This window comes from Ursus arctos, unplaced genomic scaffold (assembly GCF_023065955.2).
Source record: "Ursus arctos isolate Adak ecotype North America unplaced genomic scaffold, UrsArc2.0 scaffold_25, whole genome shotgun sequence".
Classification (NCBI taxonomy): domain Eukaryota; kingdom Metazoa; phylum Chordata; class Mammalia; order Carnivora; family Ursidae; genus Ursus; species Ursus arctos.
In genome coordinates, this window is record NW_026622930.1 from 11,320,371 (window position 1) to 11,337,356 (window position 16,986).

At 53.5% G+C, this 16,986-nt stretch overlaps 1 protein-coding gene across 1 annotated transcript in view; it reads right to left on the reverse strand.

Annotated features, from left to right (window-relative positions):
- RIN3 (Ras and Rab interactor 3) overlaps nt 1-16,986 on the reverse strand; it is a 112,757-nt gene that overhangs the window by 33,768 nt on the left and 62,003 nt on the right. Inside the window, exons 4-5 of the mRNA XM_026515425.4 lie at nt 6,441-6,513; nt 2,244-2,335 (exon numbers count right to left, since the gene is read on the reverse strand). Of these exons, the coding sequence (XP_026371210.2) occupies nt 2,244-2,335; nt 6,441-6,513 (165 nt within the window). The remainder of the gene's footprint in view (nt 1-2,243; nt 2,336-6,440; nt 6,514-16,986) is intronic.

The window sequence follows — 16,986 nt, forward strand, 5'->3', positions numbered from 1 at the left end:
GAGGTGACGTGTCGCTGGCCCGGCGGCATCCTGCAACTCGGCTGGGGATACCTCCTGCCAGGTGTCCACTCCTACAATCCTCAGAGGGCCCAGGCCGGGCCAGGTACTGGGCTGTAGGCTCGGAGGGCCAAGGCGAAGAAGGGTTCACGCTCGGGGAGCCCCGGGTTAGCCGTAGGACGGAGAGGAGATGAGTAAATGCAGGAAAGTATTCCAGATGCCATGGAAACAGCTTGAAAGTCCAACGAGTTTAGCGAATAAATATTTTTGTGGCATCCCAAGGACAGGCGGTTGGACACTCACGTTGTCATTCACACTTGGGTTGTGGACGGGTGTTTAATAACCAGGAAAATTCTCGTTGTAGAATGTAAAAGACAAAGCAAATTCCATGCAAACGGGCTAGAGTGACAGAACAGGTGGTTTCTTCAAACATGTTTATGTTTTAAACATATTAAGCGGATATATACCTCCAACGTGTCTGGACAAGACCCTCTGCAAATCTAACCCTTATTGACCATGGCTTTCTCTACGTTCCTCTTCCACTTAGAATCAACTGCATGTAATTTCATGCTGGATTGCCCCCTGTGTTAGTTTTGTGGCCCCAAGATAACACTTCTAAGATAGCCCGCCCTCTCGAACGCGGGCCTCTCCAAGGCCGAACCTGGACCTTCTGAGGTCAGCTCATGAGCCATGAGCAACCCCTCTGGGTTGTCACATGGTGCTGACCCTGCAAAGAAACAGCTCTGTTTCGGCAGCATCATCCCCGCCCGAGCAGCCAGGCTTTGCAATGATTGGATAGTTCTTACATTCTGCTCATTTTGTAAAAAGTGATTAGAACGCCAGAAAAAGTAAACTGCAGACACTGCTGATAGGAGACACAGCCTCACAACCTATTCCAAGGGCAAGGTCAGCGGGTGGGGCGCAGCTGATGTTAGAGCCGGGAGGGTGGGGGCGGAGGGGAGCAGGGGCCAGCAGTTGGGGCGGGGAGGCGGCTGTTGCTGCCCGCAAAGCCCGGCTGACCTTTTGCTCTGTTTCTTGGAGATTCCCCAGGGTCCCTTCACAAAGTCCCCTTTTATCTACACTCGTTCAAGTGGGTATTCAGTTCTTTGTCAGGAGAACGCCTCGTCTACAACGAGAGATGCGCAGGGCACAACTCCTAGTGTGTCTCCTAGTGTGTCCGGGCCTGGGCATCTCTTCCTTGTCTTGGATATTTCGTGTCGGTGCTATAGGTGAAGGTCAGTCCAGGGACACCTGCCTGCTGTGTAATCTCTCCTTGTTTTTTTTTTTTTTTTCTTTTTGTAATGCAAGTGCTGACTTCAGCTCTGCTGGCTGAGGCATCCATTTCGAAGAGGTATCCTTCGATATCTTGAATAAACATGTGGATAGTCACAAGACTAGACTAATAGCCAGGCTGCCTTCCTCCACCGAGGCTCCTCTGCTTTAGAGATCTTGGTTGATTTAGATAACTGACCATTTGGGCCACTTGTTGCCGGCGCATCAAATTCTCCTCCCGTGTTTTCAATTCACCAATTGAGGGTGAGCCTGCGAAGCCCTACGTCCCCACCTTCAGCCCCAGTAAAAGCAGAACCCCAGGCCCGCGTGATGAGGGAGCAGAAGGCAAGCTGAGGGCAAAGCACAAGCTGACACCCTGCAACACCCCCCCCCCCCCCACTCCCAGGTGGGATAGGTGAGACATTCCTCAGGCACTCCCAGCTGCCCTAAAACTAAGGGGATGAAGCACTGAAGGTGTCGTTATGCCACTTCAGACCTCAGGGGAGAGGTCACTGGGGCCGTGCAAGTTCCTAACCCGCCCTGCATCCCAAACCCACTGCACAATCACGTTCCTGTCGCTCTTCCTTCTGACGAGGGTGGGACGGGAGCCAGGGCCGGGGTCGCGCTGGTGCCGGGCTCTGGTCAGCGGACAAAGGCCTGGGTGTTTGGGCTCAGCCTTTCCCAGAGCCTCGTCTTGGCAGTAGGTCAGCCTGTGCTGGCCCTGACCAGACCCAGCTCCCCCAGACCCTGCAAGGCTGTGCGTCAGACCTTCTGGGTGGCTTGTAAAAGGTGCCCCTTTGAAAACTGGGAGAATCTCCCCGCTACGGGGCTCAGCAGTCTGGAGAGGGGGACGGATGGTCCCACAGGAGCTGGGACTCAGCCCGAGGGGCTGCCCCTGTACACACTGGTCAGCAGTCCTGAGGACCCACGTCCTAAAGCCCTGCCCCCTCCCCTGAACCTCGGAGGGGACTTACCCAGGCCCAGGTTGGAGATGGTCTCGAGGTCTGTGAAGCTGCTGGCCTCAAGGATGGCCTGCGGCAGCCTCAGCGTGAAGGGCAGCAAATCTCTGTGGAGACAGGAAAGGCCAGAGGTCATGGCAGGGAGAGGGACCCATGTGTCCATTCCTGGGCCCCGGCAACCCTGCTGGCTGCTGGGGTCTCCAGGCAGACTGGAAACTTCCCTGGGGCTGAGGGGCTGAGCCCTGTGGCTGAGGGAGCAACCGGTCTGATCTAGTCCTGGGCCAGCGCTGAGGGACCCACAGAAATGGGAGCCTCTTCTCCCTGGTCCCTGGTTTTCCTGGCCCTTGGGAAGCCCAGGTCGCTTCCTCTAAAGGTGCCATTCTGGGCAGAATGACCCAGCCCTTCCTGCCTGCTAACCATCACCGCTCCACCCTGAGACGGGCAGGGAGCGCATAGTCAGGCTTCCCAGATGAGCACACAGTCAGACTTCTCCAGGGAAGGCTACCAGTCGGCCCCTCCGGACAGGTCAAACCCAGGCCCAGACCCAGACTGCGCCCTCAGCACTCATTCCCACCTCAGGCCACCACTACCCCAATCTCTAACTTTGCAGGATGGCACGATTCAGGCCCATGTTGCCTCAGTTTACCTGGTTGGCTGTCTGGCCTGCCAGCCGGGTGTCTAGTGGCTCCTGGGTCTCCGTGTATGTTGCCGTGGGCAACAGAGTCACTCAGCTGCTCTGGTGCCCACCCCCCACCACAGGACAATCTCCCACACTCCCTCAGCCACCTCCTCTGTGTTCTGTTCAAGATGCTGCAGGGACAGCTGGGGACCAGCTCCAGCCTGGAACCGTGGCCTCCAGGGCCCTCCGGGCCTGGCCCCTGCTCGGCCTCTCCTGCCAGCTCCTCCCTTCTGCCCACCACAGACCCCTCCCTGGCACTCAGGGGCCTCCCGGCTGCCTCCCCAGACGGCATGCTCATTTTCCTATAGGGAGTGTGCCTTGCCCATTGCCACTTCTGAGCTCATCCTCCCCGACATCTCCTTAGACTCTGCAGAGCCTTTGAGGCCCTGGACCTCCTCCTTCTCCAGGACCCAGTTATGTTCACGGATTTCATCTGTCCCTGCTCCCTGCCACATCATCCAATTCAGCCCTTCCCCCGGGGGCCACCTCTGCTGATCCAAGGAAAAGTACCCACAGGAGGGGGTGTTTGCTGGGCAACTAGTATGTGCCAGGTACTGGGCTGGGTATTTGCAGGTCTTATGTCACATGATATTATCACTATTTTAAAAACGATTTATTTATTTGTTTTAGAGAGAGAGAGAGACGGAGCAAGTGGGGGGAGGGGCAGGCAGAGGGAGAGAGAGAAGCAGACTCCCTGCTGAGCGGGGAGCCCCAACACAGGGGCTCGATCCCAGGACCCTGAGATTATGACCTGAGCTGAAACCAAGAGTCAGACATTCAACCGACTGCACCAGCCAGGTGTCCCGATATACAGTAATCAGCTATCACTACATCGCAACAACTCTGCGTAGGCATTAATACCTTTGTATTACTTAATTAATTCCGGATCAGAATCCCATGCGGGAGCTGCTGGAAATGCAGATCCCCAGAACTAGGCATGTAGGTTCCCAGGATTGGGTCTGGGGCTGGGCCAGGAATCCATATTTTTCACCAGCTCTCAAGGGGATCCTGATGGACACAGCCTGCTCTAAGAACACACTCGATGGCTATGGAGTGCTTACTTTATGCCAGGCCTTCTGGCAAACCCCTTGCAAGGATCTTCGTGTCCGACCTCTAGCACAACCTGGGGCCAGCAGGCATCAGCCCCTGAAGTGGGTCTCCAGAGGAGAACACCTGCCCCGCAAGGCTGCGGTAGGGGTTAGAAAGGACTGCACTGACAGAGCGCAGACCAAGCCTGACTCAGCACAGACCCCCACCCGGACCCGTGGATGCCTCTTACAGCTCTGCACCTGTGGCCCTCAGCAGCTTGTCCTGGTATGCTGGAGCCTCACTGCCTGTCCCACTGGCCCTAGGGAGAGCCCCAAATGCCTCTGCCATGGGGCTGGCTGGCCGGGCGGCTTGAGGGTATGAAATCCAGCCCCGTTGGCTTTAATGCCCCCGGGTCTCTCTTAGGCTCCTGAAAGCCCCCGGGGTTCCTGCTGAGGCTGGGTTCCTCCTATAATTGCATCCTTGCTGGCTTCTCTCCCTGCCCCGTCCTGCTCCCCCTTCCTCCCCGCTGCTTTCTCCTTAGGGGCAAGTCCTCTCAACTCTTGCCCCTAAGAGAGCCCCAGCTAGGCTATTACTGTGCCCCACCCCAGAGCGGCTGAATCAGCATCTTGGGGGGAAGCCCAGAGGTCTGTATTTTTAATCAGCTCCCTGGGCGATTACGGGACTCTGCCCGGTCTGGGAAGCCTCTCTAGTCCTCACACTGGGCTACCATCCAGCCTGGAGCACTAGGGGGAGCACCCTGTGCCTTCCTGCGTCAGGGGTGGGGGCGGGGGGGTGAGGGGCAAAGGAGTACGTGCCTCGAATGAGTGCTCTGGCGCTGTGTTGTTCCTTCTCGGCTACCATCCCTTTGACAGGTGAGGTAACTACAGCCAGGGGAGGCCGGGTGACAGCCAGGTACCGGTCTCCAGCTCCTAGCCTGGGGCTCTTCCTCCCACAGCACCTCACTCCTTACAGATGGCCTTGGCGCCGACACCAAATATAGTATGTAGACACCCAGACATATGGGCTCTGTGCCCTGTGGTCTCTTCGTGGGTTCCCTGCACAGTCGGGGGCGGGCAACCAGGGACCTGCTTCTCTGGGACATAGAGAAACAGCAGCCAGAGGCGGAAAGGTTGGGAGGTGACAGTGTGAGCTTGGCGACTATGGCTCCAGAGTTCTGTGGACACAAAGTCACTACCCTCCATGGAAATGGAACTAGAACACCGTCTGACTGCTGGGCAGTGTGCTGCTTCTTTATCCTCTCCTTCCCCGGCATCTGTCTTAACGGGTATTATCATTCCCATTTCACAGAAGAGGAAGTTGAGCCTCAGAGAGATTAGGTAACGAGCTCAACTGTGGGTCTGCAATTATGTCATCGTCCGTTTATTCATTCAAAGCACCTGGTGTGGGCCAAGCGCTATGCTGGGCACCCCCTCCTGAGATAAGAACCTCTCAGAACAGGAACAGTCCTGTCTGCCTGAGAGCTTGGCATGTCACAGCACACCACGGCCCCAGGGCCCTTGGCTGCTTTGCCTCGCAAGCCCAGAGGAACATGCCAGATCATCTGAATTATCGTGGGTGGCACGCGGTGGGGCGGTCATAGCAAAGCTCACGGACCTCGGAGCTTTACGTACTTTGAATCTCGACCCCGCCATTAACCAGCTGCGCGACCTAAGCAAGTTCCTTCTCTTAGTCTCAGCTTCCTCATCTGTGAAATGGGAACTTCTGGAAGATTTATGAAGGTAATGGGTAGCCCAGCGCTGGGTCCCTGTGAGCCCTCGACAGGTGGCAGCGGCTCGCAGCTGCTGTTATCAGCATCACCTTTCCTGCCTGTTGGAGCCCAGGAGGGTCCCGCTAGGTGGGAGGGCTGTTCTGGGATGAGTGTGGTTTTCACTGAGCGGCAGAAAGGATGGGTCTCTCTGAAGCATGGCGTTGTGGGCTTGGAGCCCTGAACGCCGAGACATCCTGTCCAACCCTTGTCAAGGCCTCGCAGCTTAAGCCATTATGGTACCAAGATGTATTTTTACGTTCCTGTTGACCTGAAACCAGTTCTGAGTAAACAGAGCAGCTCTGAGGGTGGTGACCAGTCACCCACCCCACCCAGCAGCTACTTAAGAATCACAGGCTCTGTCCCACTGAGGGGTATCAGCCCTTCCTGTTGTCCCCACAGGAAGTGCCATCTGCCACCCCTGCAACAGGGCGGGTCAGGTCGGCGCGGGGCTCCAGGCTGTCCTGGACGCTGGAACGCAGGAAGCTGGGGTGAGGGGCAGTGAGCCAGGGGGCAGGGGGTGATGAGGGAGGGGCCCTGAGTGGCCAGACTCTGTGTGCCTCAGGAGCCCACACCTTCCCGCATGGTTACCAGGGCAAAGCCAGGGACTGTCCCCTCTGTCTGCATCCTCTGGGTGCACCTTTCCCTCTGGGGGCCTCCCTGGGACCCTCGCCCCCACCCAAGGGTGCAGGAACATCTGTTGCACCCCGATGTCCTTCCGTGGGCCAGGCATACTCACCTACTGACACAGTAGAATGCGATCAGTCTGAAGATGTCCTCAAACACAAGAACCGAGCCTTCCAGGTACAATACTGAGGAGAGATGACAAAAGCCTTGGATGAGTGCCCCTGCCAGACAGAAGGAGGCTCTCTGAGGGTGGGGGCCATGTCTGCCATCTTTTCGGTGGGTCCCGGCACCTGCTACAGTGCCTGGCATCCTGCAGCCTCATACACATTGACTGCCAATCAGACCATAGGGGAGTGGGAAGTGAACTTCTGTGGTGTTAATCCACCGAGATTTCGGACAATTATTATAGCAGCTGATGTTATCTTTAACATACAGTCATCATTTGGGGGCAAAATGACACAGAAGACTCTAGATTGTAAAAGCAGAATTAAACATTTAATGGATCGGGTTGTCTCAGCCTGACGAGGAACTGTGAGGGACCAGCAGGAGGCAAGTGGCCCAGATCTGTCTTGGCCCCCAGGAGATGCAGGGATGCCGGCCTGGGGCCACTGGCCCTTTACCCAAGAACCCTTGGGCCTATTAGAACCTTACCTGATTTAGGCTGCATGGGTAACCCAAGAGTGAGGGTGACCCCTTTATATTTTCCAGCTCTGACAACAAAGAGGGATCCATGCATTTGCCCAAGATCCCATCCCATGGTGGATATGGCTTCTTGGAGGGGCTGGGTGCTGGGTCGTGCCTGAAAGGGGAACATGGCACCACACCACACCCTGTTTTGGACCCTCAAGGCAAAGGGCCCAGAGAAGCTAAGAGATTTGGTTGAGGTCCGCTGCCCATCTTGGCTGCCATCACCCTCACGACTCCTGACTGTCATCCCACAGTTCCATATGCCCAACAGGTGATGCTCCCTGTACTGGGGACCCCCACAGTGAACTTTCTTAGGCATCAGAGGCACCGAGAAACTGAGTGTGTCACACTTCAGTTCCAATTTGCTAAGGTTCTTCTCTCATTCGTGTGGTGGAAGGGAAGGCAGGACCTGAGTCCCAGGCCTGGCTCCAACCAGGAGCTTAGCTCCTCCCGCTGCAGAGGGAAGGAGCCTTTCCCACCCTAAACACGCCTGCATCTAGTTGACAGCAGGCTGTCCTGTTTTTGCTGCATTGGGGCTCTGCGAGACGGGCATACACGAACAACATGTTTTGTTCCAATAGCTTTATTTTTATATTTGCCTTCTTTCAACATACTAGACACTGTGCTGAACAGTTAACATGATTTTTTAAAAGAAGTTTACATTCATCATCTATTTATGGCAAAGAAATAATGGTTTCCCATTAGGATAGATATAAACACTTCAAAAGGGTGTTTGAAGAATAACACTAAGTCAATTATAGGACCAGTGGTACTTGGAAAAGTCAGAAACATCAGCCCAAGGAATAACCACCGTCTGTGAATTAATAGCGGTGGGGCGGCCCACAGCGCCACCTAGTGCTGGCATCTGGTGCATCGCCCACTGTCTCAAGAAGTGACTGGGCCAAGGGAGCCCAGGGCCAAAAAGATACCTTGCAGCCTCAAGAGGTATAGAGAGCTCCGTCTATAAAGTGGGATCCACTGGGAGGGCGTGCTCAATAGTGAGCAGCTTTAAGATAAAGTCAGCCACGCCCCCTTCTGTGCCCTCAGGCACTTTATGTAAAGCCATACTTTCTTTAGACTCAGTTTACCAACTGTGTCCTTGCTGGTCAGCAACTGGGGTGCAGGAACCAGAGCTCATTCCTTTTTGTGGCCCGGGGCCCTGCATGGGTCTAGACATAGTGACCCAGTCACCTTTTTACTGTTAAACTTATCGATCTGTAAAATCATGAGCAATGATGAAAGCTCTTGTTTGTTTCTTTATAACTTGACCTCTTCTGCCCTGGACCCGGGCGCCTGCCACATCCCTCTACCCTATCCATACATTGATGGTGGGAACAGCCTCCATTCGCAACAGGGACTCAGCTGGGGGAGTTTGCGCATGCCAGGGCCAGGGGGTGGCCCCAATCTGAGTTTCCCCCAGTACCCAGCACAGTGTGTGGCGTGCAATTTAAGAGATCAATACATGTTTATTAAATACCCATCTGGGAGGGAGACTCCAGTAGGGTAGAGGCCTGGGGATGTTCTGGCTGGGATCTTAGGCCTTCCACTGCATGGATCGACCGCCTTCCCCTGGAGGAGTCTGAAGGGACACCTCAGACTTGAGGGAATCCTCGCAGACAGCCTTACACCATTCTGGAGCACAGGCTAACGCACATGGGTAAGAGTCAGAAAATCCTTTGTCCCCATGAGTGGTGGGTGGGCTTTGCTCCCAGGACGGCCCTGGGTTCTGTGCTGTAGCGGCCTGGTGGCTTGTGCGTGGGTGCCCGGGCCCAACTGCCTGAATGTGAACATGCCTCCATCATCTTGTCGCTCACCCTCTCTGTGCCCTGGCGTCTTCAGCTGTAAAACAAGGATAATAAAGTATCCACCTGTTATGGGTTGAACTGCGTCCCCCAAAAAGATATGATGAAGTCCTAAGCCCCGAATGTGTGACTGTGACCTTATTTGGAAATAGGGTCTTTGTAGAGGTCATCAAGTGAACGTGCGGTCAGACTGGATTGGGGGTGAGCCCTACATCCCATGAATGGAGTCCTTATAAAAACACGTAAAGACATGGAACACAAACACACAGAGAGGAGAAGGCCAGGTAGAGATTCAGGGAGATCAAAACTGGAGCGAGGCCCCTGTAAGTCAAGCAAAACCAGAGTGCTGGTGTCACCAGCAGCTGGGAGAGAGCCGTGGAACGGATTCTCCCTGATTTGCAGGAAGAACTAACCCCGCCCACGCCTCAATGTCAGATTTCTGGCCTCCGGAACCACAAGAGGACCACTGTGCGCTGGTTTAGGCCGTCCAGCCTGTGCTACTTCAACGCAGAGGCCCTAGGAAACTCACGTGCCCGCTCATCAGCAATACTTATCCACGGAAGCCGCTAGAACGGCGCACAGCACGCTCAGTGAGGGTACAGGATTACTAAACCCTAAAATCTTTAAAAAAATTTTTTTAAGTTATTTATTTATTTGACAGAGAGCGCACACAAGCGGGGGAGCAGCAGGCAGAGGGAGAAGGAGAAGCAGGCTCCTCGCCGAGCGGGCTGGATCCCAGGATCCTGGGATCATGACCTGAGCCGAAGGCAGACGCTTAACCGACTGAGCCACCCAGGTGTCCCATAAACCCTAACTTTAAACAAGTAAGCGGATCACGGTGTGAGGTAGGGCTGGAGGTGGAAGGATTTTTGTGCCTTTGTTTGGCATTATTTTGTATGGCTCCTGCATAGAAAACTTGTCCCTTGGCGGGGGGTGGGGTGGGCATTTTCCTCACTTTGTCCCGTCAACGCACTCCGCATTCCAGCCTCCAGGTGTTTGCTCATGCTCTTTCCGGTGGACGAGGATCCCTCTTTGCCCTTCACTGACGTCAGGATCCACCTTCCGGCCCAGAGCCTTCCCTGGGTGTTCCGACCTCTCCCGTGGGAAAGCTGCATGCAGGAGGTGCTCTGTAAAGCACATGCTTTCCCAGCAGGGGAACGGACTGTGTGCTCACCTTGTGATCTGGGGCTGTGAGACTGTGGGCCCATGGGGCGCAGGACCAGGTCTTACTTTCCCTGTCACCGGCACTGCCCCCAACCCTGTGCCAGGCACCCATGAGGACTCCAAAGAGGACGGCTGACCAGGCCCTCTGGGGCCGGGATCCAGAGTGGACCACGTTTACAGAGACAAAAGTAGGTTGGTGGTTACTTAGCGCTGGGGGGTGGGGGGAGAGAGAGGGAGAGGATATTAAAGGTATGGTTTTCTGCTATTTTATTGTGTTAAACTATAAAAAAATACAATTGAGCTTTTTAACCACCTTAAGGGTACAATTCAGTAGCATTAAGTGCACTCACATTGTGCAACGTGGGGCTTCCTTCTCGAGGTGATGAAATGTTCTCGGACCTACTATGGTGAGGACGGGCCACGGTGAATGCACCAAAAGCCACTGGACTGAGCATCTTAAGTGGGTGAATTGTAGGATATTGAATATATTATATAAATACCTCTCAATAAAGCCATTATTTTAAAAAAAAGAAACCCATACACCAAGAGTGGACTGAATTTCGCAGCCTATGGTACGTTTTACTGGGATTTTTATAATGAGCATATATGACTTCAGTAAGCCGAGAAACTAAAGCGTCTCTACATTTTTTTCTAATCTTCCAAAATTTTCTGTAAATTTTTCTCTAGAGCTGATTGGTGTCCAGTCTCCTCTCAGTTGATGCCACTTTAGAGGCCACTCACAGCCCTGCCAGGCACAGCTGACAAGCCTCCGGGCCACCCACTGCTGAGAGGACCACACTGCCCCTTACCCTGCCAAGCCAGCTTCAGAAAGAGCCTCAGGAATGCCTGGCAGGCGCTCTGCCTGTGGCAGCAGCTGGTGGCCGGGAGCCCAGCCAGGGGGCCCCTCCCAACAAAGATGCTGGTTCCAGCTGGTCACCTTGGACAAGCGCCAGCAGTGAGCCCCCTGCTGGGTACGGTCTCCGGGGTCCTCAGCCGCAGCCTCGGTGGGCACATGCCAGGCCCCGTCTAATGCATTTCTCACTCAAAGGGTTAAGACAGGAGAAGGGGTCCCCATCAGTCACACCTGGTACATCCAGAGGCGACAACAGGTGACAACAACTGGACACCGCTTCTGCTTCAAGAAAAGGCAATCTTTTACCTAATGACTCACCATCGGGGCTGAGTTGGGACAGGATAGAGATGCCGGGTCCATGCACACTGGCTGGCTTCTAGCATTTACAACCTCAACATCAAAGTGAAATAGTCACGAAGTCCAGAAAACTAGTAGAAGATTTTTTTCTTTTTTTAAAGAAATTCCATTCATTTGAGATTGGCTTTTTCCCCTTAGTATAATTTCCTCCAGGGTCCTCCAAGTTGCTGAGTGAATCAACAGCCTGCTCCTTTTTACTGCTGAGAACTATTCTTTGGGCCAGGCCGACATGTTTGCTTGGCCATTCACCCACTAAAGGGCATCTGGGCAGTTTCTAGTTTTTAGTTTTTTTTTTTTTTTAAGATTTTATTTATTTATTTGATAGAGTGTGCACGCACATGAGTGGGGGTGGGGGAGGGAAAAAGAAGGAGAAGCAGACTCGCCACTGAGCAGGGAGCCCGACTCAATTCCAGGACCCCCAGATCATGACCTGAGCCAAAGACAGATGCATAGAGCCACCGAGGCACCCCTCCAGTTTTTAGTTATTACGCACAAATCTGCTGTGGACGTTGGTGTACAAGTTTCTATGTGAACGTGCATTTTCCTTTCTCTGGGGTTCCCAAGAGACCAATTGCTGGGAATATGGTTAAGTCCGTCATCACGTTTCAAAGAACGGCCAAACTCTTTTCCTCAGTGTTTAACATTCCCACCAGCAACGTGGGAGTGACCCAGTTTCTCCTCATGCTTGCTGGCTTGGTGTTTTCGCTATTGTTTATTTTAGCCGTTCCGATTGGTGTAGAATGAGATCTCATGGCCGTTTCAATTTGAATTTCGAAAGGACACGAAACATCCTTTCGTTGATTATTTGCCATCTGTATATCCTCTTTGGTGAAATGTCTATTCATGTCCTTTTGCCCATTTTCTAATTGGACAGGTTCTTTTTAAAATGTTGAGGATTTTTTTTTTAAACTGCTTTATTAAGAGATCATTCACATACTACACAATTTGCCAATTTGAGGCGCACAATTCGATGGTCTGAAGGCATTTAAAGCGCAGTGCAACCATCACCACAATCAACTTTAGAACATTTTCATTATCCCAGAAAAGAGACCCTGGACCCACCAGCAGTCACTCTCTACCCCTCCCCCTTCCCATGGCTCCTGGCAACTGCTAATCTACTTTCTGTCCTTACACATTTGCCTCTTCCAGACATTTCATATAAGTGGAATCATAGAGTGTGTGGTCCCCTGCATCTGGCTTTTTTCACCTAGCACAGTGTTTTCAAGGCTTGTCCATGTGGTAGGATGGGTCCTTCTTCTTTATGGCTAGATGATATCCTATTGTTTGGATGGACCACATTTTGTCTATCCATTCATCACTGATGGGTGGTGTTGGGCTGTTTCCACTTTTTGGCTACCACAAATAATGCTGCTGTGAACACGTGCGTGCAAGTTTTTGTGCAGACATACGTTTTCATTTCTCTGGAGTAACTCTTCTCAGACTTAGAAGTGGAATTCGGGGTATTACGGTAACTACACAGGTTTAAGAAACTGCCAACTCTTTTTCCAAGTGACTGCGCCATTTTACATTCCACCTGCAACATACGAGGCTTCCAATTTCTCCACCCCTTTGCCATTCCTTTTTGATTACAGCCATCCTCGTGAGGATGAAGTGGTCTTACTGTGGTTTTGATTTGCATGTCCCTGATGATTGGTGATGCCAGCCTCTCTCCTTGTGCTTATTAGCCTTTTGTGTATCTTCTTTGGAGAAATACCTATTTAAGTTCTTGGCCCATTTTTTAATCGGGTTGTTTGCTGTTTTGTTTTGAAGGGCTCAATCAGAGCTCCTCTTTAGCTAGGACATTTTCATTACGTATTCATTTATGACAAATATTTATTGTGCTCATGATCTTGATAAAAAGGGTAGCTGGATGTAGACATCGAGAGGAAGCCTCACAGGTAGAAGGATGACAGGGAATTTGCCAATGGTCTGGCGCCAGGACCTATCCAGGACATACTGCTGAAGGACAGAGATTCAAACAACCAGCTCATTCTCTTTTGATGATTGAAAATTTGGTTGGGTGGGGATGGGAGACATGTAATTGATTTCACCTAAGAGAAAACACTGCGTGTGGCAAGGTCTCAATATGCATGTTTATGGAAAGAGCATTGGATGGATGAGAACCACCCCAGGAAGAAAGTGTCCCCAGAGGGATGTGGGAAGGACCATGGGTTGGCAGGAGAGGTGGAATCACAGACCTCTCCCAGGGCTCACCGTTGGTGAGAAAAAGCCATCACTCCCAGCCGGGGGGATCCAGGAAGTGGCCCTCGTCCATAGCCTCATGTGACACTGCTCAGCCAACCTTCCCTGAAACCTATCACCTAGAATGGGTTGGAAGACTGATCCTAATGGATTCTCATCCTGCTTCCTAAAAGGCACACTAGACGGCCGAACGGGGTCCCCAACAGGAAAGGCCAGGAGAGCAGACACTGAGAATAAAAAGCCACTGTGATAAGACGCTGGGGAGTGGTTCACAGGTGGGGAGCAGGAGGGAGAGTCAGCTGCAGGCCTGGCAGGTGCGGCCAGGCCCACCCATCCATGGGCCCCCCAGCCCTCTTCCCCTCTCGGGAGGTCACAGTTGCCTTCTGGCTCCCGGGCCACAGTACGGTTGCCATGGGAACCCCCACCTGGCCCGTTGTGGCTGAGGTGGGAAGAGGACTGTCTTCTGTCCAAAGGCCCAATTTTCTGCAGTGGATGAAAACACTTTCCCCTATTCCCGGAGTGAAAGTGGGGAAAATCGCAATTTCTCAGTCCGGGGGGCCCTGTGGCTCCAGGCCCAGCTCTGGCACCCCCCTGCTTTGAGATGATGGTGCAGTGCGGCTGCCTCACCTGGGAAATGGGAGACCAGCCCGCTCCCTGTCTGAAGGAAGGGTGCTGTTAGACTAGGGCTTCTGCCATGGCCGGTTCCAGCAGAAGAAGCCGCCAGAAGGGAGAAGAAACAATCCCACGCTGGGCAGCAAATCTCCTGTGCTCTCTGGGCAGTCGTGCTGCCCGACCATACAAGGACTGGAGCACAGAGTGCTGCAAACTCTCGGTCCCGCTCCAGGCAAAGCCCAAACGTGGACAGTACCGGCCAGGCACGGGCTCCTGGTTCCAGCGGCCACACGTCCAGAGCTCAAAGCCCTCACTCTCAGACACTTGCTTTCTCTAACTGCCGAGTGAGCATGAGAACCTGAGGCCCTCCTTGGCCCTCCGGCTCCTCACGCAGAGGTCGGTGCCCCGCAGAGGCGCTGAGGGAGGAATAGCAGCCCCTGTACCACAGATAACACAGAGTCTGAAGGTCTGCGGAGGGAGGGCGGGGACCTGGGAGAGGACGACAATTTGAAAATGTGCTGGAGACGGATCCCTTCTCTCTCCCTGCCTGGCACGGATGGTCCAGCGTGGACACCTCGGCCTCTGGCTCATAGGCTGGCCTGGAGTCCCTTCACTGTCTATTTACCAGCCTGCCTGAGCCTCCCTCTGTAAAATTGCCACCCCCCACCCTTGCCCCGAAGCTTCTCAGTGTAAGATAATCCTCCCTTAGCTGCCCCCACCACATCTCCTCCATCAACCACAGGCCCCTAGGGGGAGGGTATGAGCTGCAGGGAGGCTGACAGGGAAAGGAGCAGGGAGGACCTGCCAGTCATGGTCAGGGGTCCAAGAAGGGGGCTGCTTCCAAATGCTCCTAATGCCCCGCTATAGGATCTTGCAAGGGAGCAGAGAGGTGCTTCCTCTTTAAGGTGGCTGCAGCCCTGCACTAAGCTGCACAACCTGAACACCAGCTAGATTTCAATCCCCATTTAATTCACCAATGAGGGACTTTTAAGCAGTGCACAAGCTATGCAACTGTCCGTGATAGCCCTGGTTATGAGTCATGGCCATCTTTGCTGGTTGTGGTTGGCATAAGGAGCAATCTCCTCTTGATTTCATCTTAAGAATTTTAAGATGAAAAAAGTACTGCAATGTCCTTTTACTGAGTTCTATACCACACCCCAAATTTGCTGAGACTAGAGACACGACCATACCCAAATCTTCCTCCTAGTGGATAGGGAACCACTGAAAGCCAGAACGGAAGGGCCCTCAGACACAACTCTGGTCCAAACTCCCCCAGGCATAGATGGGGAAACTGAGGTCCAGAGAAGGTACGTCATCATCCTGTGAGAGAGGATTAATTTGGGTGCTTTCCAGAGTTTGACCATGGCGCTCTCTGGAATCTAGGTTCTGATTCTGATTGCTGTGGTTCCACCTCCTTCTCCCAAATTCCCAGCACGGGCTTTGAGCCTCCTGATTAAAAACAGGAGGGTAGAGTTTTCAAGGTTTCAATAATAGCAATAGTAATAATAATATTATCTGCCAGCCTCTATTTCTAATCACCATGACAACTCCATTATCCTCATTTTATAGGCAAGGAAACCGAGGCTCAGAGAGGTTAAACAAGCGGCCCACAGGCCACAGTCAAGACGAGGTGCAGCAGCTCGGGAACCTGGTATATGAGGCGCGTTTGTTCCGGAGAGGAGACGTGGGGTGGAGGGAGGGCGTCCCAGTACTTCCTATTGGAATGCACTCAACGTGTCCCTGCTTTAAGTGAGTAAGTCAGCTAGCAGAGACGCCTTCCCATGGGCCACACGTCTCCTCCCCTGTCACCAGGCAGGCCCCATGTCACCCTGGGGGAAGCCTTCCCAGGAGCAACTACGGCCTCCCTCCCGGCGGCCCTGGCACTGGGTACACACCCCGCCCGAGAGCATCAGTCCACCACTTCCTCTGTGTTCCCAGGCCTGACTCCAGCCCAGAATGAAGCTCCCGGGAGAGCGGGAGGCAGGTGTCCCTCCTTTTCGCCGCCCCACAGCCGGGACCTTGCCAGGACGCTACGGCAGGCTTAGCGGGCTCTGCTGCTGTGAAAAGCACCCCCTCTGAGCCCGGGCTGGCGGCCACATCTGCAGGAGCTTGCCGCTACGCTGTCCAAGCCGTAATGGAAGATTCCTTTTCTTGGCGGGTGCTCTTCCATATTTAGCAACTGTGTGTCTGAGGCTTTAAGTCTGGGGAAAGGAATACAGAACCAACTGTCACGATGCAGATGGGACCCTGCCTGGGAACTATGCATAGGCTCAGACGCCAAAACAGAAGGGGAGACACTAGACAGATGAGCGACCTGCCAAGGATCAGGGAGAAGACAGAGCAAGCAGACAGGGAGGGGTTTGGGGAGAAGGTGTGGGGAGGGGTGGAGGAGAGCGGAGCAGAGGCAGGCCGTCTGCCATCAGGGGGTCTAATTACCTACAGACAATGAGCTGCAAGTCTGGGAAAGCCATCTGCCTTCTCCGACGCTCACACTCAGGGGCGAGGAGATGTCTTTGACGGTCCCCAGCAAGAAGAAACGCTTTTCTCTGTTGGGCCGAAGGAAGACAAGGAGGTGGCCCACGGCACCACCCTGCTGGCGAGAATAGCCCCGAGGTCCAGAGAAGGACCCATCAAGAAACAAGCCAGCCAGAGAACGACCCCGCTTTGATTTCAGGATCTTACCCCTGAGTTTGCAAACTTACATCAGAGGTTCAGAAGAAAAGTTACCACCACTTAGAGAAGCGGGGAGGCCCAGAGAGGCTCCGTGGTTTGCCAGAGGTCACGGAGCTAGGAAGTGATACCAGGACGTGACTCTGCTGTCTGCGTGGAGCACACGCCTGCTGGTTCTGCAGACCCCGCTGTCCGGGAGAAACAACGCAAACGACACGTGCAGTTCTCAAGTTTCCCGTAGTCATAGTAGAAATGGTACAGAATCAGCTCACACGAATCCTAATACTATATTCTATTTAACCCAAAATATC